This window comes from Tubulanus polymorphus, chromosome 7, assembly GCF_964204645.1.
Source record: "Tubulanus polymorphus chromosome 7, tnTubPoly1.2, whole genome shotgun sequence".
Taxonomy (NCBI): Eukaryota; Metazoa; Nemertea; class Palaeonemertea; order Tubulaniformes; family Tubulanidae; genus Tubulanus; species Tubulanus polymorphus.
In genome coordinates, this window is record NC_134031.1 from 17,056,349 (window position 1) to 17,080,718 (window position 24,370).

Below are 24,370 nucleotides of genomic sequence, written 5' to 3' on the forward strand. Positions count from 1 at the left end.
ACGTTCAGACTGTATTGGCGGTTCAGTCTATCGAATACGACGAATAGCAGGCATTTTAAGGCAGAAATGATCGAGTGTAGCCCACAATAGCTTTTGTTTTAAACGATAGATAATGTTATATAAACACATAATAATCATTCTTGAGGAATTTTAGCTGTAATGACTGATGGGATGCTGAAATGTAAACGATTGAAAAGTGTAAATTTGAAGGAATTTTCACATCGCGTATTTCATCTGACACCCATGTAGATGGCGCTGATGATGACATGATAGGGGCTTCACGTTGAATTCAAGGTTTCTACAAGATACACTTTTTAATCAACTTTTTACAGGATGAGTAGTTGGTTGACTATGGGTGTGGGATGAACGACACACCATTGATTATCGTCCGTATCATCGCGTTATTATTCTCCGTATCAAATCGGCAAAATATAGATTTTCCCAGGGGATGTTCTCGCCACATTCGGTTCGGGATGACATTAGTGCATTAGCAAAAGATAATAAGTGGGTTTCCATCCTCTCGCCGATAACTGTTGGAAGCCGCGACAGAACCGTGAACCCGAGTTCACGGTAACACAAGTTGACGCGAAAAAAAAACAGGTTTCGGTGTCTTCGATTTAGCGATAGAAAGAGTTTGGAAAAATATTCATATTCACAATGCAAGTTGATACATAAGTGTTATTTCGACTCGAAGATTCGCGGTCAACGTATATCATGAAATACGAAAATAGCATTTAGACCTACAACTAACCAATAGTTAATGGCTATTCAATATGAAACAGATTTTTCTAATGGCGTGATTACGTAAATACTTTACAGGCCTATATCCGCGTATACCGCTTCATGTATACTCTCCATATATGAGGGATCGTTGAACTGTTACAAAAAGCATAACAAGAAATAGAAATAGAACGTGATCGCCAACACCGAATCCTTCGATGCCTAAAAAATTCCCCGGTGTTCATAGATTTATTCTATAAGTCCCGAGTAGTTTCATTGGTTGAGGCAATAAATAATCTTGATTGCAGGCGACGACGAAGATGGAACAAAAAATGTCATTATTCGCAAACACGTCGGAAATTGTTTGAAAAAAATGTGCATTTTATGGCTGGAATAACCGTCATGTCATCGCATAAACAAGCTTCCCAATCACCATTTATCGCCAACTATGTGATTACTGAGGTCATTGCAAAAACAAAGCAACTACAACGCAATTATACTACTGGACCTATACCAATTACTGACATGATCTATTGTGTATACATTCATATAAGAGGAACAATAGAATATACGCATTGCACATATGAACAAACTGTCTGGAGACAATGGCGAGCTGTCAAATAGCGCTTATCTGTCTTATCTTGGGTAACGAATATTTTATTCCATTTCGACAATTTTTGTAGATATGATTTATTTGTCACATTTATTCGTAGTTTATATTTACTTAACATAGGCAATTATTGTATGAAAAGTCTATAGTTTATTCATGGACAATCGAATATCAAGATTTATCATTTGCACTTCAATGATTATGTCAGTCGAATTCTTTCGATCGTGAAAATAACGATTTCAATATTCTGAAAAACAAATCCGATGATATTTAGATGAAATTTGATAATATATCTGCATTCCATCTAGTATTCTCACGCTGCAGGTTTGAGTAGCATCGATGCACTGTTTACATGTGGGTCCCAGACGGTCGTCGCGGTGCCCATATCGAAAAGTTTCGTATTAGAAATTGGGCCCGCTGATTACAAACCGAATATGACCTGTCGCTGGATTATCAGACCATCAAATCCGAACCAAGTAAGACGAAGTGGAATTTCATTCCGAAGTTTTTGACAAAACTAGTCGCACGTGCTTTTTAATCATCAGTGAATCTGTTAACATTATTTTGCGTCGTTCTTATATTTAGCTGCTACAATACGACATATCGCTGTTCAATGTGAAATACTCGTATAGATGTCGAAGGGATTTTGTTCTGATACGCAAGGACTACGAGGGCTACGTGCAGAAAATGTGCGGCGATACGCGACGTCTGCCGTTCGAAGGAAACGACCGTTCAAAAAATGGCCGCGAATTCACAGTCGAATTCAAGACGCATCCCACTAAAGTTGACACCGATAAAAATCGCGGAGTTAAAGTAGTATTTAAGGCAATGGGTAAATAATAACTGATATTCCAGTAAATCTTACACGTACATTGTTGAAAATGATGTAATAATGTAGGAGCGCCTCGTACAAGTAGGACAGATAGTAATTAGATCGAAAGTCTTTTGGTACTATGAATCGCTGATATGAAAATTCCCGTAATATAGTTAGTGAGAGAAACGACGTAAGATCCCACAATTGAAAATGTTGATAAAAGAAAAGTTGAATAAAGAAATTCAGGAATTCTTCAGTTTGAAATGCATTCTAATGATACAGACTTTTCAGACTGGGGCAGGGAAGTGGTAACCAACCTAAAATATTACTAATTTTTATGAACTTTTTGTCAATTTACAATTCGTGGAATTTTACGTTCCTATCGTTCGGAGTTTTATCTATTCCATTGTAATGTAAGTGATGCGTTCAACATTGAATTTTAGTCGAACGCAATTATCAGTCTCCATACAGCTGGCCATTGAAACCAATACAGGTGGAGACGGAATACCTGTTGGAAATTAAGAAATACTCCTCGGTTCCGACAACTGCTCAGTGGGTATTCAAAGCGAATAACCCCAAAAATGTACGTACCGTTTTCTGATTCTACATTCAACTTCGGTTTCTGTTAACACTATATGTTTGGTACGATCTTTGAAATACTTACATTCAGAAACTTAAGTTCAAAGTTGAGAAACTCGATATACGATGCGGCGAAGACTACATCGCGATTACGAACGACACCGATCTTCATTGGAACAAACGACCAAAATATTGCGGTAATCTCGAGAAAGATGGCGCCCTACGAGACGCGCTGACTAACAAGCCGCCGTCGTACGAATGGCTGTTGGAAAGAAAAATCGAATCGTTTCCAGTGGTAAAGTTCAGCGTACAATTTACAGTAATTGGTAAGTTCTAGATAACTGAACGAATATCAGATTAATAAGAAAACTAACTTAAACGTTGTAGTACGATAACCACACTCAAACGTGGTGAACGGATAATAAGATAAAAACCCACTATCTACAGATTAAAAGAATTTAAAATCAAGAATTTATTTATTCGAACAATCTAAAATATATAATAAACACGACGTTTCGATCTCACCCTAGAGATCATCGTAAGGTGTGACACCTTTTAATTCTTTTAATCTGTAGATAGTGGGTTTTTATCTTATTAACTTAAACGTTAATTATGCCTTGCAAAATAGCTCGATTATTACGTAATGCGCATCCACTTCAAACTTCATTATTAATAAGACATTTAAATAGAAAATATGAGTCAATGAAATTAATTTAGTTACAAAATAAACACTAATATTCACAATTGTCATTTTTAATTTGAGAATACATCTTCGTTTGCCAGGGTTTGATTGCCTCCCAACGAACCTCAAGCCACTCAAACATGATTCAGCAATCAAACCCTGGCAGACGAGGATGCCTCAATGATATTGATAATGTATTACACATTGTCTAACACAGTTCTCATTTAAGTTATCAAGTTATGCATTCAGTTATTAAGTTATGCATTAAAAACTTTCATCACGATTTTACGGCGTCAACGAATCAAAATCTTAGATTTCTAAAATCCCATTTTTTAAAAGGTTCAGCGCCGACGTTACATTCGACCTGCCAAAAAGAGCCACTTGTCATATTTGTTGATGACGTTTATACGTTGAGAATGCCTCGCAAAGTTATACAGGAGACGACACACGAATATCGATTCACTTGTCGTTGGATCATACGACCAAAGAACCCAGCGAAGGTATGATTTTATATATATTTCCTAACAAAAGAATAAAGCATTCTGGTGTCGTCAGTATTTGGAAAAAACTGACGTTTCTTCAACATGAATGAACCGTGGACGTTCACGCACTCCGAAGACTTACTTCTGATTTCCTACTTCAAAAATCTAATATTTCCTTTATATAACTCTTCGATAAATCAAAATTTTATTTGCTTTCTACCTTAGAAACTGAATTACGTCATTGAAAGTCTTGACACGCCGTACAGAGCAGACCTGATTTCCAACGATTTTTGGTTCGAACACGTGAGTATCTACCCGGACTATTTCACCAAAAGAAGACCAAAGATTGCTGGATCCCTCAACGGCGTAAAAGGATACTTAGACGGCACAGACGCCGATCTTCGATCTACAACCCCCGCTGACCAATGGAACGTCAATTACCAATACGCCGGCTATTATTTCAACAAAGGCGTTTATAAAGAATTGAAAATCAAATTCACTTCATTCACTGGCTAGGATATAGGCCACAAGAACCAAATAACGACGAATGGTGTATTGGAAATGGTCGATTGTTTTTCATGACTTCACAGTATAAAAACAGATTATTAATCAATGTTTCATCTAAGTTTATATCATAGCATCCTGTTTTATCGTATTAATCTCCAACTGTTTGATAAACCTAATGATACTATAAAAGCTGCTCTTGTTTTCTTAATGGAATTTTCCAAATGTTTACATAAACAATTTCTAGTCGTTATGCAAAAGATTCAAGCAACGAATAGGAGCATACATGAACCTACGAGCAATCATCCCAAGTTGAGATGATTGCGTGAACAAATCATAAGCAATCGGTCGTTCACAGAAGAGTATATGGACCAGTTACTGTATTCTCAGGTCAACCCGCTGCTGTGTATACAATTTGCGTTGCGAATGAATTTTCGAAATGACAATGATGATAGTTTTAGAACAGACACCGCAACTCAAATACGTGTGCACGCCAAAGACTGATCGATCGTATTGGCAGCTAGAAGATTGCCGATATGTTATGCCACGTTTTTATATCACTTAACATAAAACAAAAAATGTTAAGCACATGAACTCACACCTTAGAAAAATATTTTCGACACAACTAATAGCCTCACGAGACAAAAACAACTTCACACCAGGTGCGGATCCATGGGTGCCCTGGTAGCCGCGATACTCGACTATCTGGTAAAAATGCGGGAGTCACAATGAATATCATGTTCATACGTACTAGGCAGTAGCTGGAAATATACGCAAACAAAAATGAAATATTATCTTCCATCTTCTTTTGTTTCCTAATTTATTCTTTAATGGTGTCACAATTCGAAAACCTTTAGTAGAGAGTGGATTTTTCTTAGAGAGCCGCATGTAGAGCACCAATGGAGCCGAAACAAATCGCCGTGTACAATAAGAAAACTGGTATTAATTATTGAAAAACAAATAGTTCAAAAATGATAAAACCGCTATATTTACATGATTCCTTATATCGGGTCCAAGCCAAATCTCACCCTTGTGTCGGTAGTGCGTTGTTTTTCGAATAATTGGGATTTCGATAGGGCTAATCGAAAAATTCTAGCTTCGAGTATGATTTCAAAGCAAATGTAGATGGATCTTTTGTCGGCTCGCATGGAATTTGTTCAAAAACAAGTGGCCACAGTGTTTACACAGATCACGATTCATTCGCAAATTTAAGTTTGCAAATCGCGCGCCTGTATAAACGGACCTAACCAGCTACTATTTATCATCATAAAACCACAACGCTTGAATAGGCAGTAATTTTACACTCGAATCAAAGGTCATTTTCAGCGCGGATTGCGTTGGAGATAAGATAGTTACACGGCGTATCGTCCTGCAAACCGGTCTGAAGATGATGAACTGTCACATAGCGCTTCTCGTTCTCATCTTTGGTAAGTAAATTGAAATTTCAGATGTGATGATACTTTGATCGTATCTTGCGATTGGAAAATCTGTAATATCGTTTGTGGCAGGTTCAAGAATTATAGTGGAATCTTCAAAATTCCTTTTCAAATTTGTGCATATTCAATCGCCATCAAAATAAAGGTTTCATGCAAGCACCTGCGAAATGAAATTAATCTTTCTTAATGTGTTTTTTTAACGGTTTCAGGTTTAAACACCATCGATGCGTGTGATCCTATGAAGGTTGTTGAGGTTCCCTCGTCAGGGAAATTTGTACTAGAATTAGGCCCCTCTGACTTTGTGAAGAATGCGTCCTGTCACTGGGTTATCAGACCCGAAAATATAAATCAAGTAAGGGATCAATTTTATTTTTTGTACATTTGAACAAAACATGAAAGAATCAGAAACTGAACGTGTGATTATTATCAATGGTGCATGTACTTTCTGTCCGTCGTTTGCTGTCATCCGTCAGTCAACATTTTATTCCTGTACTTCATTCTGCAGCCTCAATGTATTGATTTAATCTATTTTTTCTGGGCATATGAAATCATAACCAGAAGATGACTAACTTTGGCTGGGACATTTGATGCGCCTACCATCTGAAACGCCAGCGTGTAAAGCACTACAGGAGTCTTTGCGACCAACAGAACGGTCGCGAGGACGACCCCGAAAAAAAACCTGGTTATGTGATCTTTCTGTGATTGGTATTATAACCCCAACATAGGACACGTGATATTGAAATCCTAGAACAAATTACTACAGATCGTGAGTAGTACAACCCCTTGGCACAGCGGCGCTTGTTGGTGTAAAGGCCCGGACACACTGGGCGATTTCGTCGCCCGACGAAATCGCCTGTAAAATCGCCCAGTGTGTCCGGGTATGTCGGCGATCAAATCGGTCATAAAATCGCCGACGAAATTGCCCAGTGTGTCCGAGGCTTAACTGATGACGACGACGATGCTTATTTATCATACTGACGAACGGAAAGTTTTTGACCTATATGCAGCATTAACATAGCACGATTTCGACAAGTTTGACGGTTGCTCACTTACAATCTTAAATCGATTTGATTTATATTTTGGTTCTGGGTTCCAGACATAACAAAAGAGGATGCCCATTGGTTTTACGGGTGAATTGATTATTCCGATTCTCCTTGTTCTCCCGGTGATTCATTCCACATGAATTAATTTGATTTAATTAGTTTAATTGTTTTGCCATTTCAGATCATTCATTATAGAATAATACAGTTCAATACACTGTTTCACAAGTGTACTACTTACGTTAAGATTGAGTCGGCTTCCTACGATCCATACGACTTATCCGATAAGAAAAAGTGCGGGGCTGGAACAGAAGAAGTTGGCTCAACACGAGGGAACTTCGATGAAAAACGTGACCGCGAGTTCACAGTCGAATTCGCAACTGACCCCGAAGTAAACGATACAGATGTACAAAAACGAATCGTGAAAGTGATCTTCAACTCAATAGGTAAATGAGTATGTTTCCATTTCCTATAAATGATCTTCTACTCAATGGGTAGATGATTAAACAATCTAATTATAATTAAATCCCCAACGTTTAATATCGGCGAAAATCTGATATAATATTGCGAAATTATGATATTTCAGCGGAAGACAATTATGGCTGGCCAATTCGAGTAGACTCTGAATACAAGTTGATATTTGCAAAATACCCAACAATTCCGAGAGCTACTCAGTGGAAATTCAAAGCAAACAACCCAAAAAATGTATGTGTTTCAACAGCTACTTTTTAGAATTGGAACATTTTCCTTTTTGTTTTCATTTTCATTCATTCAGACAATAAAGTTTTATGTTGAGAAAATCGGTAACATCAATTGCAATCATGATGATTACATCGGGATTGTCAACGACACCTCAAGCTGGCGTTGGGGATATTACGGACCGAAATATTGCGGCAATAAAGGCGATTTACGCGAGAAACTAAACAAGTTTCCACCATGGTATGAGTTGTCATTCTTTAGAGAGAAGGGATATGAGCTCAGCATACTGTTAACTCTAGTTGGTGAGTTTTGTAACATCTAAGTAATTGACTATTTGAAAATGAATTACTCTTTATATTTCTAAAAGAGTCAATCGGAAACTTTCCGTTGAAAAAGGTTCAGCACCAGCGTCACATTCGGTCTGCAAAGAAGAGCCACTGATCATATTTGTTGATGATGTTTATACGTTGAGAATGCCTCGTAAAGTTATAGAAGAAACGACTTACAAAGATCGATTCACTTGTCGCTGGATAATTCGACCGAAGATTCCAGCAAAGGTATCCCATATGAGCAGAACAATGAAAGAAGAAAAGCATATTTTCATGTTCTGCTCTTATTGCAGAAGCTGTTTTTTTTTCAGAAATTGCATTATGAGATTGAAAGTCTTGATACACCGTACGGTAATACTCCAATAGGTGTAAACTATTGGTTCGAACATATGAGTATCTACCCTGATTATTTCGCCAAGATACGACCAAGGATTGCCGGATCCCTCGACGACAAAATAAGCATTTTAATCGGCAAGGACGAAATAACCAACTTAGACGGCACAGACGCTGATCTGGGATCAACATCTCCCGCTAAACAATGGAACGTCAATTACCAATACTTCCGCAATAGATTTAATGGTTTAAATAAAGCCGATTACAAGGAATTGAGAATCAGATTCACTTCTGTTTGCACTTGTTAGGAATCAAACATCAATCATGTAAAAATATTACATCACTTAATTTTTTCACATCAAGCTTTATTGATGATATCTAAAACGTGCGTTGGGGTTATTTCCACCTAGAGCTCATCTTGTTTTACTTGCATTAACTTCTCCGACTGTCCACTATGTATTCATATCATGCAGTAACAGGAAATATATGCAAAACTAAATCAAGAATTATTTCTCGTCTTGTCTTTGTTTCTTAATATTCTTTATTGGATGAATTTTAACACTTTTAACACAAGAAAAAAACAAACGACTCGATTTCTGTACAAACAAAATCGGTACACAAACGCGCTACAGCACGGACTTGGCTGAATTTATTTCAGACAGCTATGAGTAGAACAGCTTTTTCACAGGCACCATGGCTTTGGGTACCTACTGGGTCGGCATTGTCGAATTTCTTTTCCCCGGTTTGCCCAATTGAATTTTTTCATTTCGTTCATGTCTCTGGATTGGATGAAGGTAGAAACGAAGTGAGACTATATCAATCTAACTGACTTCTTCACGTCGTTTTTCATTTGAATAGCTGTACAACAACTTGCGCTGGTGATCATACAATCATCGATAAGCATCGGTCTCGTCTCGATTAAACATAAATTATTGCCTGAAAAGCTTATGATTTGAACAGATTTTTAGTAAATCTTTGTAAATTTTAGAAACAATAGACATGTATGTCGTTTCGTTTGATGGAATTATACATCTAGATTACTTTTTTTGTAATAATGAGTCAAATTTCAATATCACTTTTTCTCATTTTTCATGCGCGCATCATAGTACCCTTCAAAAAGTCAGTGTAAAAAAATTCGGGTCAAGATTTAGAAATTTCGATATAATTTTCATTTGTTTTTTGAAAATGAAAAGTAATCCATCATAAAATGATATATATTCAAAAAGTGCCAAAAATTGAATTCCAAGTCATTTAACTGAGACGTCGTTGAAGTTGAGGTTATCGAAAAGACCATCCGTATTTAACATCTATCCTTTTTCAGTAGGAAAATGCCCCTTTTCACGGAGAAAAATCGCCCTCATCACTGGAAAGCGCCTTTTTTCTTGAAATAGAACTGCCTCTCAAAAAGGCTCGGCACGAGGCTTAGCGAAAGTGCAGTTAATAAGTGTTTAATGAGTGTCTGTCAAGCAGTTAAGAGCGGGTGTCGATAGTCCGAACCCCTACGGCCTTCCCATTGAAGGTTAGGTCTATCCTTGTTGTCAACACAGAGTGAGCTAAAGCCTGCAAATCTCACTCTTTCGGAAGTTGCATCGTTTTGGATGTTTTTGTTCTTACAGCTGAAGGAGAACAATATCTGTTCATCTACGAATGGTTGATGTTTTTTATTGAAACAACTGGCCAGTCGTTTCAATAAAAAACATCAACCATTCGTAGATAAATATTTAACTTAACATCATTTGCGCTGAATTGCGCTGAAACCAACTCGCAAGCACAAACATCGCTCTATTCGCATCGATCGCAAGGATACAAACAACAATTTGATAGCTATTCACACTGTCCATTAACTGTCCATTATGAATCACATATAAAATCGTTGAACTTCTCACACTTACGAACCTCAAATATCTGCAAGTTTGCACGAGAGACAACCTAGTCAACAACATTTCATTGAGATTTCATTATTGAGGATTCTATATTCCAGGGTCGGGAAGGCGCTCCCATACCCTAGGACACAGGAGTCCACTATTTCTATAGATTATATTAAGGCAATGCAATTGGTTAATTGGTTCGCACAGCCTCTTCAGGACTCGACAGTAGTTCGCTAAAAAGTGGATTGGACTGAGATGGTGGTCAACCTATATCGCTATATTAGGCTAGAAACCCACCTATTTTCTTAACTCCAATTGAGTCGCAGACATTCAAGCCCAAATATGTACGTATGATACAACAAAAATCATGTACTTGTTACAAATCAATATCTAGCCATGACCGCTCAGATACCGAACGAATCCCGCGATATGGTGTAGGCCTACTAGTATATTTTCATCGAAGTCGCGTGAATCTGGCATCGATCATGTTTTGATTTGTCGGCTTTTTATTCTACGAATATAATTGGAATGACCTTGCCAGGTCGTATTCATCGAAAGATCATTCTAATTCAATTCTTAGTAGCCTAATCGTAGCCGCCATTTCAGCCTTCAAAATATTCACCTTCTACTCCCTACAAAGAATAATCATGATTGCCAGTGCTGATTTTCTCCCAATTTGACCCGGCCGTTGGGATTTTGATAAGGCTACGGCAAATCAGCTACGAGGCTCAGATCGAATTGTTAGAAAACACGTGGGCACAGTTTACACAAGTCCGATTCATTCGCAAATCAAGATTTGCAAATCGCGCACCTGTTTAAACGGATCTATCATATGAATAAACGGAAAAAAGAGGCTACTATTCGTTAACATAAAAAGACAACTCAAAATCGTTGTCAACACTTGAATACACAGTAATTTTTACACTTGAATAAACAGTCATTTTCCTAGCGCGCGGGTTTGCAGTGGAGATGTTGTAGTCACGCAGCCTATTATCCTGCAAACTGGTTTGAAGATGAACTGTCGCATTGCGCTTCTCTTTTTTATCTTTGGTAAGTGAACCAAAATTTTTAAGTCGCGACAATTGTAATTTTCTTAGAAATCTTGGCCAATTTAACATTTGAAAGTGCATCCAAATGAAATGTTTCGTGCAAGCACCCGCAAAATGAAATCTATCTTGTTTTTTAAACGGTTTCAGGTTTAAACACCATCGATGCGTGTGATCTTTTGAAGGTTGTTGAGATTCCCGCGTCGGGTAAATTTGAACTAGAATTAGGCCCCTCTGACTTTGTAAAGAATGCGCTTTGTTACTGGATTATCAGACCAAGCAATACAAATCAAGTAAGACATAAACTTTCTGTTTTTTTCTGTTCGTTTGAACAAAACATGAACTAGCTTTAGAAATTGGCTTGCGTACATGGCTTTACCCACATGAAGATGTGGATGCACCATTTCGGTCTCTGACTGTCGTCTGTCGTGCGCGTCTATCTGCTCATATGTTTCTCACACCTCATATTCCACAATTTTGTATCTATTTTTGGTGGTGGGCACTGGCTGGGAATATCAAAGATGATGCCTATCAATTTTACCAACGTTCGGACAAGTTTCTAGCTGCGTTTTGGTTGTGGTTCGAACTAGACATTCCAATTTTGATTCTACTGATGATTAGACAATTTCATTTCCCTTCGTTCCACCAACCATACATGTATATTTTTACATAATTTTTCTATTTTGCATTCCAGATGATTCATTATAAGATATCGCAGTTCAATCTACCGTTCGATTCCGAATGTAGTCGTGCTCATGTTAACATCCAGAAAGATCACTCGAGCTCCAAAAAGTGGGAAATGTGCGGCGTTAACGGTTCCGCGAGTCAGGGGAACTTTGGCCCAAAAAGTGGCCGCGAGTTCACCGTCGAATTCGAAACTGACCCCGAAGCCAACGATGCAGATATACAAATACGAATCGTAAAAGTGGTCTTCTACTCAATAGGTAAATGAATGAATAATCGGGTTACAATTCGTTTTCCATGTGCATTGATCGTACTCGACGTTAAATCAATGACAGCGTCCACCTCGCCAAGCAAATATAACCCGCCATCAATCGAGAATTTTTAGCCCCACACCGGTGCCAAATGATATTGCGAAATTATTATATTTCAGCGGAAGACAATAATGGCAGGCCAATTCAAGTTGACTCGCAATACAACTTAGAATTCGCAAAATACCCGACAATTCCGAGACCTAATGAGTGGAGATTCAAGGCAAACAACCCAAATAATGTACGAGTGATTTTCAACTGTTGATTGCTTTTATTTCATATTGATTTCCAAAGGAACGTTTTCATTTTTACTCTCATTCATTCAGACAATTAAATTCATTGTCGAGAAAATCGATGACATTAACTGCGATTCAGGAAAAATGTCGATTACCAACAACACCGATCTCAGTAAGAACGAACGACCGAAATATTGCGGTAGTGAAGGCAATTTACGCGACGAACTAAACAATTCTCCGCCGTCGTACGAATGGCTGTTGGAAAGATATGCGGGATATAAGCTCAGCATACAGTTCACTCCAGTTGGTGAGTTTCGTAGCACTATTTGTGACAGACTCTTTGAAATTAAAAAAACTTTATATTTCTAAGAAATTGAAACTATCGGCATATCTTATTACCGGCATTATTCTTTTTAAAATAGGTTCAGTACCATTGTTCAGCATTCAACATTCAACCTGCCACGAAGAGCCCATTATCATATTGGTTGAAGATGTTTATACACTCAGCATTCCTCGTAAAGTCATTGACGAAACGTTTAGCGGAGACGGTTACAGATATGAGTATGAATTCACTTGTCGTTGGATAATTCGATCGAAGAACCCGGCAAAGGTATGATTGTATTTTCAAAAACCGATAATGGATGAAAAAAACATGTCTATAACCACTCAGGTGGCGCGTGTAAGAGTTCTAATGCAATTTCAAATCAAAATCAGCGTCTGATATCTATTGCAAACCCTGTTTTTTTACAGAAATTGCATTACGAAATTAAAAAACTAAATACACCGTACGGTATACTTCCAATGGATCCCAACTACTGGTTCGAACACTTGAGTATCTACCCAGATTACTTTGCTGTAAGGCGACCGAAGATTGCCGGATCCATCAATGGCGAAATCGGCTACTTAGACGGCACAGAAGCCGATCTGCGATCCACAACTCCCGCTGAACAATGGAACGTCAATTACCAATACTTCCGTTATCATGACAGCGATAACATGGAATTCAGAATAAAATTCATTTCAAGATGCCCTTGTTCGAAATAAAGCAGAAAGAAATGATGAATAACATAACATATCAGAAATATCAAATCACTTTATTTCTTCACATCAAGTTTTACACGCATAATAGACTAATATAATAATAATCTCTAAAAATATGTGCCTGGGTTATTTTCCGCCTAGAAGCTCATCCTGTTTAGCTTGCATTATCTTCTCTAACTGTTCACTATATTTATGCATATCATACAGAAGCTGGAAATAGAGGCAAAAAATTAATCAAAATTCATCCTTGTTTGTTCTTCTATAACGGTATTTATTATGGTTTTCATTACCAATTCCTCTACGTTGCGCAGAAGATCTGAGGATAATTCCTTCTTCTTTTTGACTGTTTTCACGGAACTGTTGTAAATCCCGCGTAATTTATCCTTCGATTTGTCGCATAAAGTTTTGGCCGACTTGACTAGATATTCGCGATGTTCTCTGGTTACCCTGATCGAAAGGAATTCAAGACGAGATAACTTCATTGATGAAATTTCATCTTAAACTTGGGCTTACGTCGAATATGACAGAACTTACTTTGGCAGGGGAATAAAAAGTGTATTGCCATCTTGTTGAGGATTTATGTTCATTCCAGATTTTTCAAGCGCATCTTTCACCGCTGGTATATACTTAATTGAAAAAGAGATACTTCAAGTAAACTTTGAAATAAACATGCTACATTTTCATTTTTTTGTCATCAAATTACTCGGATATTGAAAGCCATGTAACCCGCGGTACCTGCGGACAAGGTCCTAAATTCACCGACAGAAGAGTTGGGTTTTTCTGCACCACTTGAGCTAGTTGATTCAAAGGAAATTTACCATCGTCAGTTACGATTTGAAGACTTTCAAAAACTCCTAAAACATAAGAAAATTACATTTTCTGTGAGCAATCAGTTTGTGCACTGCATTAGAAACATCAACGGGCAAACTTCAAGCAAAATAAATAGAGGCCTAACATACCTGCGTTTGTTCTAACAGAAAGATGTTTTAAGTAATCTTGTTTCAGCTGATCAGTCACTGCATTCATTTGACTGGTAAAACGTTCATAGTTCATCGCTTGGTTTATCTCTTCGTCGCTCAAGGAAACATTCAGTTTAGCACCTTTTTTCCCTGGAATGCATAAGAATTAAACAATATGCTATCAGAATATCAGGCTTTTGCTACAACTGAGCAATCTTGCCTAATGATGGCATACCTTTGGATTTATCTTTTTTCGCTTTATTTTTATCATGTTTCAATCGGATATGTTGCAGCTGAGGGCTTTGTAGACAAATCTTATCCAGACAACGAAATCTGACCAGTGCGGTATTGGCTTGTTTTTGCGATGTGAGAGTTACCAGGCTCTGAGAGGCAAGTGTCGTCATGGGCGAATGCAGTTTGTTGTTGGTCAAGCCTGCAGCAGTAATCAGTAGGCGCCTACCAACGCTTATCATCATTCATTGAATAAGCAAGAATTCTAAGACTTAATGTCAAGAAAGAGTTCGTCCTGGGGATAGATTTAAGGTTTTTAAATTTTTAATTCCCAAATATTATGGAATATATTGTAATTTTGTGCACTGTTGTGGCTGAGAAATATTTTTCGAGTCTACGACCTTGATGAGCGGTGAAAGAACGACTCACTAATGGGTTACTCCAAAGAATGAATTGGGTATTATCCAAACTTGGATATTCTCGGAGCTACCCTTATTCTCATCGAAAGATTTTCGGTGACGGAACCACTGTCAAATACCTAGGTCGTTGTACAATTTTTTATAGATTGTCAAATTTTGTAAATTTTTTACTCAGGGCTACGGCCAAAGACGCATTTCATTAGTGTCTGATGGATGATATAGAAGAAAATGTAAGTTACTGGAGGCATATGAGAGATGAGCCTCCTCTACTCGGTCTGCGAGACTGGGCTGGGCTGGGGCTTTTAGGCCATCCAATTTGATTTAAATGTGAATGTCGCTTGCCAATTTACTTAAATTTAGTAAAATTTGAATAGGACCATTCATGTAAGCATGAAATTTGACTTTTCACCCCCCCCCCTCTGTACGCAAAATCGGCCATTTTTCATATACATTAAGCATTACGCAGTACGCAATTGCACTGAACTCCCCTATGCATACGTAATAAATGGATGATCCAAATTGACTGAAATTTTGCTAAATTTTAGGAGTTACCAGTCTTGGAAGTCTTTTTCTTCGGTATCTTTCCGTAAGATTCATATTTTGACTAATTTGTTTACAGGTAGTTCTCCCACCTCCGTTTGATCCAAACCCTGAGGAACAAGATGACCGGCGCATATGGATTGGAAATATCGATGCAAAACTAACTGAGTGAGTATTATCTACAGCTACGCTGACATCTGATGTCTCTTTTTATTGAATCCAGGTTTTTATCGATATCATCATCATCATCATCATCATCATCATCATCATCATCATCATCATCATCATCATCATCATCATCATCATCATCATCATCATCATCATCATCATCATCATCATCATCATCATCATCATCATCATCATCATCATCAAATGATAGATCTTTAGGAGGCTTTTCGACCTATTTTTATCTGTTTCGATGTCTTGCTTAGTTTTGCCGCACAGCAGTATCTCATCTTTCGCTTTTGTTGGTAATATGAGCATTTTACCTGTTAGGTGTTAAATCTTTTGATAATGTTCACGTTGAAGAACAATTTTTCCTTATTCTAAAGTACTGTGTAATTTGGCTTTAAATTCTTTCTCATCATCTCTATTTTTCAGATTTGTATTGTTGAAGTCCCTTCAGAAGTACGGAACACTAATCAAATTCGACTATCTTTATCACAAGGCCGGACCCGACAAAGGGAAGCCTCGCGGCTATTGTTTCGTGACTTATAAAGCTAAAGAGGTTGGTCTATAATTTCAATTATCGTATCAATTATTCATTATTATTTAATCATTTGTATTGATCTATCGATGAATTATTTTTGATTGATTGATTTTAGGAATCGGCAAAGGCGATAAAGGCACTCAATGGTGCGCTGATAATGAACAAGAGGCTGGTTGCGAAATGGGCAAACGCCGATACAAAATCAGTGCGTATCAATCTACGCATTTTCTACATTTTTCATTCTATATACAATGAACTCGTATTCTATTCAAAATATTAGGAATATTCCCCCAATAAGAAATAAAAGATGTGAAAAATATTTAATTTGACGTCCAACTGTAATCTTGATATTCATTTTCATGAATACGAAAGTTGCAACAATAATTATGAGATGTAAAAACAGTCAAAAAAAGTCGGTGTGTTGTAACACCATCCTTTTTAATGCCACTGCTTGCATTATGCAAACATTTTTCTGAGAACAAATTTGCTCAATGCTTGGAGTAATCATTTCAAAAAATTATTACTCCAAGCTCAATGTTACTAAAATTTAATGGAAAATACCATTCTTCATTATTATAACGCCAAATTATAATGTTATAATTAAGTTATTTATGTTATAATGCCATTTTTTTTATTGGTCCTAATAGTGGCATTATAAAGGACTTAAACTGTATATATAGAATAGGTTTGTTGTAACTTTCTCAAAAGTTGAATTGTTGGATTTAGATATCGGCTGAAGGAAACATTTCAGACTAGTTTTACTTTCTTTTTTGTTGGATTTTATATTATCGTTACAACCCTGAAAGTATTTCGTTAAACATTTTCTTTTCGCAGTACGATCAACCCGTGAAACTTAAATTAGGAAATAATCGAAATTACACCGAGAAGAAAACTAATCTAAACCCAGCAAGGTAAAAATTGAATGCATTACTCCATGTCGATAGATCTGATAACTTGCATTATTATTATCTGGTGCATAATCATTATCGTTATTACAGCATAAGCCGCTTATTTCGGATCTTTTGGGACTAATGAAATTCATCTGGTTCATGAAAAACCCAAATTAAACATCGTATTTTTTATATGTATAGGTTTACCGTAGATAATATCCGAATAAGATTATAATCTGAATCAAATCCGATCCGAATTAAGCGGGTTTGACTACCAGTTATTCATTTCTGAACTGAAAAGAGTTAAAGAACATAAATGCATTTCAGTTATACCATTGGTTTTTCAGTGCCGAAGCCAAAATCCGTGCCATCGAGGCAAAGCTGAAGAGAATGGACGACGACAAGGGGGACAGTTTTAACGTCGTTTTAGGATCGAAGAAACACGAATCTCTGCAGGAAAGTTCTCGCGTTCAACCGAGTTCTTACAGCAACAAACAGCAACGTCGCGCAAACCATCCTTACAAAAGATGACGCAACTGCCTGCCCGTCTCTTACCAGGGATATGAACTTCACTTAAACGTTTTCAGCACTGTACATGTCGTTGGATGGAGACGCTCCTAAGAATTTCGATGAGGAAAAGGACTCGAGTAGACTCCGCTTGCCTCGAATCTGGAGGGAGCAATAAATTCTCATCGAGGAACGCATATTCGGGGGAGCTGGAGCAGGGACGGGTCGTCATCACGATGATTTGTAATCGTAGTATGAAAATTTGTTATGTGTGGTCCGGGGCGTGCGATAGCGCAAGGCAATCGACTCCAGAGGTAGACAGAGTCTACTCAGGGTTCATGGCGAGTCTCCAAAAGCTTAAAAGTGCTTTACTTTGCCTCAGCCCAACTACTATGAACCCTGCACTGAATAAGATTCTGCAATAAGTCGGAAAGACAAACGACACAAAATGATACTCACTTTATTTCATTCTCATTTATTATCGTTTATTGACCCCTGAATAAGGGGTGTAAATATTTTACAAAATAAAATAAATGCAAATAACATGTAACAACACATCTATTTCATGGTTGATTCGAGCGAGCACTTCTCACGAGTATTCTTGTTCTTGAAATCTGAAACGCACAAATTTAATTTAGTTATTCAAAACTCAAAAACAAATCAAGTCTTTGCGAAGTTCAAATCGGCTTCATACGAATTTCATATATAAAACATCATATTCAATTCAGATTAGATAGGTTGGCTTCTATTGTTAGATAAAAATCTATAGCCTTTATTGAGCCTTAATTTAAAGCTTTGCTACAGCCACAAAAATTTAAATAACCCGCCAAAGCTTTCCTATACCGATTAACGTACAAAAAGAAGTAAATGTACCGACACAAGTTGACTCCCATTGAATGTATTGACTATGTTTAGCTCTTACCATAACCCTAGTATCCTTAGCTCTAAAATGGACCCTCAACCTAATCCTTACCCTAAATTTAACCCTCAAGATCCTAACCCTATCAAAACCATAACCCTATACATAATACGATAATTTCATTGTTATTTCTATTAGTTTATCATATATAGATGTTGGCAAAATAGCACTTTCTAAAATCTATGCTATGTCAATGAAGTGTACCCGTAACTGGGTTACAAAATGATATAATTACCTGCATTTAGGACAAGTGTAAAATACAGTTTGGCCCTCATCAGCTGACCTGGTTTGACGGGTTGAGTAGATCATGCCATCATGGTTGCACTTCGCACATTTTCGATCAATCTAAAATCAGAATGAATGCGTAACAATAATGTCGAGGAAGCGACGCTATCACTGAAACAGGTGAAAGTGAAGAAGAGGCTCACCAATGGACCGGAATACTGCTCTTCCCATTCGGTAGCAAGTTTTGCTTTCGGCGCGTTGAAAACGACCTTCGAGTGAATCTCAAGACCATCGAACGCTGGAAAAAAAATCGAATTAAAATAGATAGTCTTCAGAGTAGAGGTTTCCCGGACCGATCTATTCAAATAAATTAAATGTCGAATCTGAAGACTATTATTTATTTACCTGATACGTCGATTTTAAAGCTGCACACGTTACAGGTGACACTCGCAGCATCGCTAGGTAAAGGCAATATTGCACCACATTCGGAACAAAAGTTGATGTCACTGCTAAAATGAGGAGTTCTTGGCATCTTTAGCGCTAATTTAGTTATTAGATTAATTGATTTACGCAATTTTCAATTTAATCGTTATTTCCGGGTTTCCCTTCAATTCAATTCAATTGATGACGTCATTAAGAAATTCCGGACATTTGCAGAACAAACCTTAGAACTAAAACGTGGTTTCGGCTTTTGGCCGGATGCCAGTTGCGCAGGTGATCGTCATAAATGTCGTGAATAATGGAACATTCGTCGATACTTTTTAAATCTCGATTTGTGAGCGAAATCAATCTTAACATCGCATCTTAAAAACCATTCTAGCCGTGGCTTACCGCGATCTGCTCCGTCCGGAAAGACGATATGAAAAAATACCGCTCATTAACCTAGTTCTATAAGAGTGCTTATATTTTATGGTCAAGCAGAGAAATCTGAATGCGATAAGCACCAGGAAAATATTTCTGTATAGACCGCAGCTATGCTTTTTGGAAGCAACCCGTATATGGAGTCGGGCACAATCGGGATCGCAAGGCACTTCGTTTAGTGAGACAATCAAAATAATCTAGGCATCGGGACGTCACAATTTCTAACTTCCCTCTAGGGGGTTTATTTAATTTTCCTAATATTTTGTTGTTTGTTACTATAATGCGGGTGAATTTATGTTAACTTGTCTACGGGCCCTCGGTGAAAAAAAACCAACATAAAAGTTGTCTACTATAGTTTTTATTCATTTAATAGTTTTTATTTATTAAATAGTTTTTATGTTCTTGATTGTGGTGTCATCAATATTTAGATATTCTGCCGGTATCAATTATGAACATGGTTGGGATTACAACGATGATAAATCGAAATCATTTGTTGTTACTGAAAAACGCTGGTATAATTAGAGCGACGATACACAAAGGGAAAGAGCACAATCGGCATAGAAAAACCCGGCTATAGAATAAAAAGTAAATACACTCTATAAATACTCTCGCTGACAGTCTGCGGGGAAGCGTCAGTGAGCGACCATGTTCAACCCGCGTCGTGAAGTTGTTTTTGCGTATTTTGATACGGCGAATTTGTAAAGAATTATTTAGAGATAAGTAAGTATAAACTTAATGGTCACCGCGTGCGTGTTCTGCGTACTAACATATAAACATTAAATCGATACTACACCAAACATCGTATCTAGTTGAAATTCATTCATATCTAACTTCTGTTTTTGTTTTAGAACTTGTTATAATGTGGATTTGGAAGCTGTTTGCAGTTGTTCTGTGTTCTCCTAGAGTCTGTAAGTAGAGTAAAACACTAGCAAATACTATCGATATAAAAAATTCAGAAAGACTAGAATTTGAATTTGGTTCGATGTATGTATGTATTTATGTATGTATGTATGTATGTATGTATGAAGTATGTATGTATGTATGTATGTACAAAATATCACTCTTTTGTTGTAAATGCAATCCACACACTTCTTGCGTTTTTGTGATGGTAGATGTCACTTTTTACTTTTTATCACCTGTGGATTGCATTTTCAACAAAAGAGTGATATTTTGGGTTTTCTTGGGTGCATGTACGTAAGCCTCTGCCTGCCGTAAAAGCGGCTACCATTACAGCCATTACGAACTAGCGCCGGAGAACGGAATACAGTATTAATGCCGTAATATTTAAACCTGATACTCGTACCAACAATTAAAACCATTTTCCGTAGAGACAAGTGTAGTGAAAATGGTTCACCTTAAAGCAAGCCGAAACAGCAAGTTCACCTTAAAGGGGGTGTTTATGCGTACAGTGCTTGAAATGTTTGGATTTTTTAGAAAATTATTTCTGAAAATAACGAACTTCAAATTTCAGTACCCTGGATTTCTATGCGCACGGCAAAAACTGACCATCGATTTTTATATCGCTCTCATGTCGCATTGGTGTAAATTTGAGAAATGATTTTTAGATAACTGAAAACTAGAGATTCACGCGGTTTGAATGTTGCTGAAGTTGTCAAAATCCATCCATGGACAGATGAAATATGATACAATACACATCACGGATAGTTTTTAAAAAAGAGAAAAAAATGACCCAACAATACGGGACAAAAGTACCCTAACAAAATGGCGGCTAGCAACTGTAAAATGGTTTATTCAATATCTAGCATTAAAACACACGAAATTCTCGACAAAATACCCAGCATTGATAGATTATACGTGGCCCCTTATGATATTCATCTCATAAAATTACACTAGACACAATACGTCAGATAAGGGCTCTGTTTACACAAACTATCCTTTCGAATCATATTTCGTTCGACCGTTTTTCAAAAGCTCACGCAAATACACGCATAACATCCTGTTTCATTCAATACGTACGATAAACATGAGCGCGTAGATCATAATACTAAAGGAAAGAAAAAAGAACAGGACCGTGTGCATTCGTTATGTAATATTTTTCAGGGCCAATAACTACCGTACCCTCAATAGCGTCAGTTCCGTATGGAGGATCGTTGAACATTAGATGTGACGGTTTTACCGATGGTCATGACGTAATGTGGAAATACGAACCACTCGATGGCTCCACGGGCCCTACCATGTTGACATACAACTGCCATACGCTAGACTTTGCAAAAACCCACCACATGTTTATTGTGTGTGCTGAAGGCTTACCGGATGAATTGGTACTCACTAATTTCGGCACCGATGGATACGCCAAACCCGGAAATTACTCTTGTAATTGCGGCAAACATAAAGCCATATCAACTGTGGACCTACGTAAGTAATCTGTACACGGGGTCGATCCAGAAATTTGTGCAGAAATTTGAGCAGATGGGGTCAAGCGCAGTGCCTCCTCAGATATAATTTTTGCATGCGAGAGAAAAGAATTTCATTCGTAAAAATTTGCGCGTTACCTACAGTAATTTCTGGCAGACGCCGAAACAGCAATCGATAAAGATTTCAATTTTCAGTTTCATCATATCAGTATGATTGAAAACACTATCAGAAAATCTTCGAACACTAAGCAGGGGCTCAAGACCCCATAAAACCCCTCTTGGATCCGCCCCTAAAAAGATTGAAATTATCGCAAAACCATTGCAAAGATCTATGTTTATTTCCGTAGAGAGAATTGTGGTAAATCCGATGAGCGCTACGATTCCAGAAGGTGGCTACATAGATATGACGTGCACGAGACTGTTTTATGGGTATGCGATCTCATGGCATAGAGGATTGGGAGAAAATCAAACTATGGAATCTTACGAATGCGGCGCTGCTTTGACCGCCGAAATCAGACAACCGTGCACCGCATCCAAGGTCACTATTCGAATAAGTGACGCAAGTCAGAGCGATTCTGATAACTACGTGTGTAAAGTTGGACCGAAAACGTCAGAAAACGTGAAGATCAATGTGGGTGCGTTGGAATTTTCTTAAGAGGTTAAAGATTAAAAGTTCAAGTGATATATAGTTTTTAAATTTCAGTTGTATATCTATTTTCTCGAAATGTGAACAATTTGAAAAAGGTATAAAAGTATTAGACACTTTTTTGCAGGTATATTAAGATTCCGGTCCCGCACTCCAAACCCAGCACTTGGTGGAAGACTGGACATTAGTTGTTCGCGTCTGGTCGTTGGAAGTGCGTTGGGAAGTAAAGAGCACGAGCTACAACTTTGGTCACCCAAAAATGACTTGGTACGTACGTTTGTTAATTCCAAATATACTGTCTGTCCAAGGGCGGAACTTGCAGTTTTTGAAAGGGGTGGCACTGAAACGTTGGAATACGGGCATTTGATATGAAAAGGGCAGATTTGGCAATGCGCGCGCGGAAAGCCAAATGTAGGGGTCCTGGAAGCCCTCCGACAGAAAATGTAGGACTAAAAGGGATTTTTCTGGTCCCTATCAGGGCTCATGTGGATTTATTTTTTGTCTTGTTAGAATCGTGTTTGCAAAAAAAAACTTTCCAGCCTTTTTGGAGGCACATTCAAATTTTGAAGTGGACTGGTCCATCCCCCCTAAATCCGCCCTTGCTGTCGTATTTGTATTCATAACGGTTACATTATAATACCTGTAATGGTAACTTCAGATCGTTAAAGATTGCACAGTAGTGAATACGACGAGTTCTTCTAGCCGTGTCACCATAGGCCGATGTATTCCTGGACGATTGATGGACGTGAAAATAGCGACTCTAATGGCCTCTGATGAAGGGCAGTACACCTGCAAGTATGGCGCCTTACATAAGAAGCTCAATGTTCAGATGAGTGAGTGAAACGTTTAACATTTCATTCAGAAAATACGACGTATCATGAATGAAAATTTACGGGCGAATTAGAAAATTCCACGGATTTCGAATAACGAAGATATCAGAACTCTTTTCCGTCGTTTGCCTATTTTCTTTAATTAACCGGCTGTTATCAATTTCAATTCCGATTTCAGATCCTTTGGTGGTCACTCCGACTTTAGTCAGGGCTTTGAAGGGTTCTGTCGTAAAACTGACGTGTACTGGATCCAGTACGGTTACGTCGCCGCTGCAGTGGTCCTATAACGGTCAGTTAGTGACCTACGGCTGTGACGTACAATTCGTAACGGCAAATAAACTACTTGGCGAGCTAAAGATCAAACCTAATTGCATCGACACGAAGATGGTGTCCATTGAATTCAAGTCTTCGAAAGGGGGGATTTTCCAGTGCTCATACGGTGATGAAACACAAAGAGCGATTTCCCTAGTCAAGATATGTAAGTCAAGAAAGCTTTCCTTATAATTTAGATGATGATATTAAAAAGAAATTCTGAGCAATCTATATTCAATTTCTAACGTTTGGTTGCGAATGACAACTGCTTTGTGCTTTAAATCGATCATATTCCCATAGATTGGAATTTCATTTGAAACGTTAACAGCTCTATTGCTATTATTTTTCTATTGCAGACAAAATTGCACCGTACAGATGGAGAAGGGAAGAATAGAAAAACCGCACAAAAATGAGAACGATTTGAACAATTTTCAACAAAAATAATATCCGATAATCAAGATCGACTGCTGAATATATTTTCGTAAATTTGTATTGTGTAAACAAGATTACATGTATACATACATTTCAATAAAGGT

At 37.7% G+C, this 24,370-nt stretch overlaps 7 protein-coding genes across 7 annotated transcripts; 5 read left to right on the forward strand and 2 right to left on the reverse strand.

Moving 5' to 3' along the window:
* The first annotated feature begins 1,081 nt into the window (after positions 1 to 1,081).
* Positions 1,082 to 4,573, forward strand: LOC141908586 (uncharacterized). The gene is made up of 7 exons (XM_074798684.1): positions 1,082 to 1,365; positions 1,655 to 1,806; positions 1,916 to 2,162; positions 2,588 to 2,727; positions 2,815 to 3,049; positions 3,745 to 3,905; positions 4,113 to 4,573. Exons 1-7 carry the CDS (start codon positions 1,326 to 1,328, stop codon positions 4,401 to 4,403), a joined length of 1,266 nt encoding a protein of 421 aa, XP_074654785.1. The 5' UTR covers positions 1,082 to 1,325; the 3' UTR covers positions 4,404 to 4,573.
* A 2,719-nt stretch (positions 4,574 to 7,292) lies between these two features.
* On the forward strand, positions 7,293 to 8,536 carry LOC141909212 (uncharacterized). Its single transcript, XM_074799598.1, has 4 exons — positions 7,293 to 7,313; positions 7,454 to 7,868; positions 7,963 to 8,123; positions 8,207 to 8,536. Exons 2-4 carry the CDS (start codon positions 7,571 to 7,573, stop codon positions 8,534 to 8,536), a joined length of 789 nt encoding a protein of 262 aa, XP_074655699.1. The 5' UTR covers positions 7,293 to 7,313; positions 7,454 to 7,570.
* Positions 8,537 to 11,098: 2,562 nt separating this feature from the next.
* On the forward strand, positions 11,099 to 13,495 carry LOC141908650 (uncharacterized). The gene is made up of 7 exons (XM_074798772.1): positions 11,099 to 11,146; positions 11,293 to 11,435; positions 11,837 to 12,086; positions 12,257 to 12,375; positions 12,461 to 12,677; positions 12,793 to 12,980; positions 13,121 to 13,495. The coding sequence occupies exons 1-7, from the start codon at positions 11,110 to 11,112 to the stop codon at positions 13,412 to 13,414; spliced, it is 1,248 nt and encodes a 415-aa protein (XP_074654873.1). The 5' UTR covers positions 11,099 to 11,109; the 3' UTR covers positions 13,415 to 13,495.
* LOC141908651 (ribosome-recycling factor-like) lies at positions 13,466 to 15,003 on the reverse strand. The gene is made up of 6 exons (XM_074798773.1): positions 14,606 to 15,003; positions 14,371 to 14,520; positions 14,147 to 14,265; positions 13,946 to 14,037; positions 13,702 to 13,858; positions 13,466 to 13,621 (listed from the first exon to the last, which is right to left on the reverse strand). The coding sequence occupies exons 1-6, from the start codon at positions 14,844 to 14,846 to the stop codon at positions 13,538 to 13,540; spliced, it is 843 nt and encodes a 280-aa protein (XP_074654874.1). The 5' UTR covers positions 14,847 to 15,003; the 3' UTR covers positions 13,466 to 13,537.
* Positions 15,004 to 15,137: 134 nt separating this feature from the next.
* Positions 15,138 to 18,212, forward strand: LOC141908733 (putative RNA-binding protein 18). Its single transcript, XM_074798903.1, has 6 exons — positions 15,138 to 15,250; positions 15,640 to 15,728; positions 16,161 to 16,287; positions 16,385 to 16,474; positions 17,104 to 17,180; positions 17,507 to 18,212. Exons 1-6 carry the CDS (start codon positions 15,230 to 15,232, stop codon positions 17,688 to 17,690), a joined length of 588 nt encoding a protein of 195 aa, XP_074655004.1. The 5' UTR covers positions 15,138 to 15,229; the 3' UTR covers positions 17,691 to 18,212.
* Positions 18,140 to 19,417, reverse strand: LOC141908734 (DNA-directed RNA polymerase I subunit RPA12-like). Its single transcript, XM_074798904.1, has 4 exons — positions 19,216 to 19,417; positions 19,014 to 19,108; positions 18,821 to 18,930; positions 18,140 to 18,280 (listed from the first exon to the last, which is right to left on the reverse strand). Exons 1-4 carry the CDS (start codon positions 19,340 to 19,342, stop codon positions 18,256 to 18,258), a joined length of 357 nt encoding a protein of 118 aa, XP_074655005.1. The 5' UTR covers positions 19,343 to 19,417; the 3' UTR covers positions 18,140 to 18,255.
* An 868-nt stretch (positions 19,418 to 20,285) lies between these two features.
* LOC141908257 (uncharacterized) lies at positions 20,286 to 24,365 on the forward strand. The gene is made up of 8 exons (XM_074798214.1): positions 20,286 to 20,391; positions 20,520 to 20,579; positions 21,733 to 22,047; positions 22,394 to 22,681; positions 22,820 to 22,959; positions 23,351 to 23,525; positions 23,701 to 24,000; positions 24,191 to 24,365. Exons 2-8 carry the CDS (start codon positions 20,531 to 20,533, stop codon positions 24,226 to 24,228), a joined length of 1,305 nt encoding a protein of 434 aa, XP_074654315.1. The 5' UTR covers positions 20,286 to 20,391; positions 20,520 to 20,530; the 3' UTR covers positions 24,229 to 24,365.
* The last annotated feature ends 5 nt before the right edge of the window (positions 24,366 to 24,370 follow it).

What these genes read in the sequence shown, in the direction of transcription:
- LOC141908651 (XM_074798773.1), bottom strand. Translation starts at nt 14,846, where the DNA reads ATGATGATAAGCGTTGGTAGGCGCCTACTGATTACTGCTGCAGGCTTG. An exon ending in GAAAAAAGATAAATCCAAAG is followed by an intron (nt 14,521 to 14,605) that starts GTATGCCATCAT and finishes TATGCATTCCAG; the next exon opens with GGAAAAAAGGTGCTAAACTG. An exon ending in CTTTTTATTCCCCTGCCAAA is followed by an intron (nt 13,859 to 13,945) that starts GTAAGTTCTGTC and finishes CCTTTCGATCAG; the next exon opens with GGTAACCAGAGAACATCGCG.
- LOC141908257 (XM_074798214.1), top strand. Translation starts at nt 20,531, where the DNA reads ATGTGGATTTGGAAGCTGTTTGCAGTTGTTCTGTGTTCTCCTAGAGTC. An exon ending in GGTCACCCAAAAATGACTTG is followed by an intron (nt 22,960 to 23,350) that starts GTACGTACGTTT and finishes TGGTAACTTCAG; the next exon opens with ATCGTTAAAGATTGCACAGT. An exon ending in GATTTCCCTAGTCAAGATAT is followed by an intron (nt 24,001 to 24,190) that starts GTAAGTCAAGAA and finishes TTTCTATTGCAG; the next exon opens with ACAAAATTGCACCGTACAGA.
- LOC141909212 (XM_074799598.1), top strand. Translation starts at nt 7,571, where the DNA reads ATGTATGTGTTTCAACAGCTACTTTTTAGAATTGGAACATTTTCCTTT. An exon ending in CATACTGTTAACTCTAGTTG is followed by an intron (nt 7,869 to 7,962) that starts GTGAGTTTTGTA and finishes CCGTTGAAAAAG; the next exon opens with GTTCAGCACCAGCGTCACAT. An exon ending in GACCGAAGATTCCAGCAAAG is followed by an intron (nt 8,124 to 8,206) that starts GTATCCCATATG and finishes TTTTTTTTTCAG; the next exon opens with AAATTGCATTATGAGATTGA.
- LOC141908586 (XM_074798684.1), top strand. Translation starts at nt 1,326, where the DNA reads ATGGCGAGCTGTCAAATAGCGCTTATCTGTCTTATCTTGG. An exon ending in AGTAGTATTTAAGGCAATGG is followed by an intron (nt 2,163 to 2,587) that starts GTAAATAATAAC and finishes ATTGAATTTTAG; the next exon opens with TCGAACGCAATTATCAGTCT. An exon ending in AAGCGAATAACCCCAAAAAT is followed by an intron (nt 2,728 to 2,814) that starts GTACGTACCGTT and finishes ACTTACATTCAG; the next exon opens with AAACTTAAGTTCAAAGTTGA.
- LOC141908650 (XM_074798772.1), top strand. Translation starts at nt 11,110, where the DNA reads ATGAACTGTCGCATTGCGCTTCTCTTTTTTATCTTTG. An exon ending in AGTGGTCTTCTACTCAATAG is followed by an intron (nt 12,087 to 12,256) that starts GTAAATGAATGA and finishes ATTATATTTCAG; the next exon opens with CGGAAGACAATAATGGCAGG. An exon ending in GATCGAAGAACCCGGCAAAG is followed by an intron (nt 12,981 to 13,120) that starts GTATGATTGTAT and finishes GTTTTTTTACAG; the next exon opens with AAATTGCATTACGAAATTAA.
- LOC141908734 (XM_074798904.1), bottom strand. Translation starts at nt 19,342, where the DNA reads ATGCCAAGAACTCCTCATTTTAGCAGTGACATCAACTTTTGTTCCGAA. An exon ending in CTTTAAAATCGACGTATCAG is followed by an intron (nt 19,109 to 19,215) that starts GTAAATAAATAA and finishes TTTTTTTTCCAG; the next exon opens with CGTTCGATGGTCTTGAGATT. An exon ending in TACACTTGTCCTAAATGCAG is followed by an intron (nt 18,281 to 18,820) that starts GTAATTATATCA and finishes TGTGCGTTTCAG; the next exon opens with ATTTCAAGAACAAGAATACT.
- LOC141908733 (XM_074798903.1), top strand. Translation starts at nt 15,230, where the DNA reads ATGGATGATATAGAAGAAAAT. An exon ending in TGGATGATATAGAAGAAAAT is followed by an intron (nt 15,251 to 15,639) that starts GTAAGTTACTGG and finishes ATTTGTTTACAG; the next exon opens with GTAGTTCTCCCACCTCCGTT. An exon ending in TGACTTATAAAGCTAAAGAG is followed by an intron (nt 16,288 to 16,384) that starts GTTGGTCTATAA and finishes GATTGATTTTAG; the next exon opens with GAATCGGCAAAGGCGATAAA.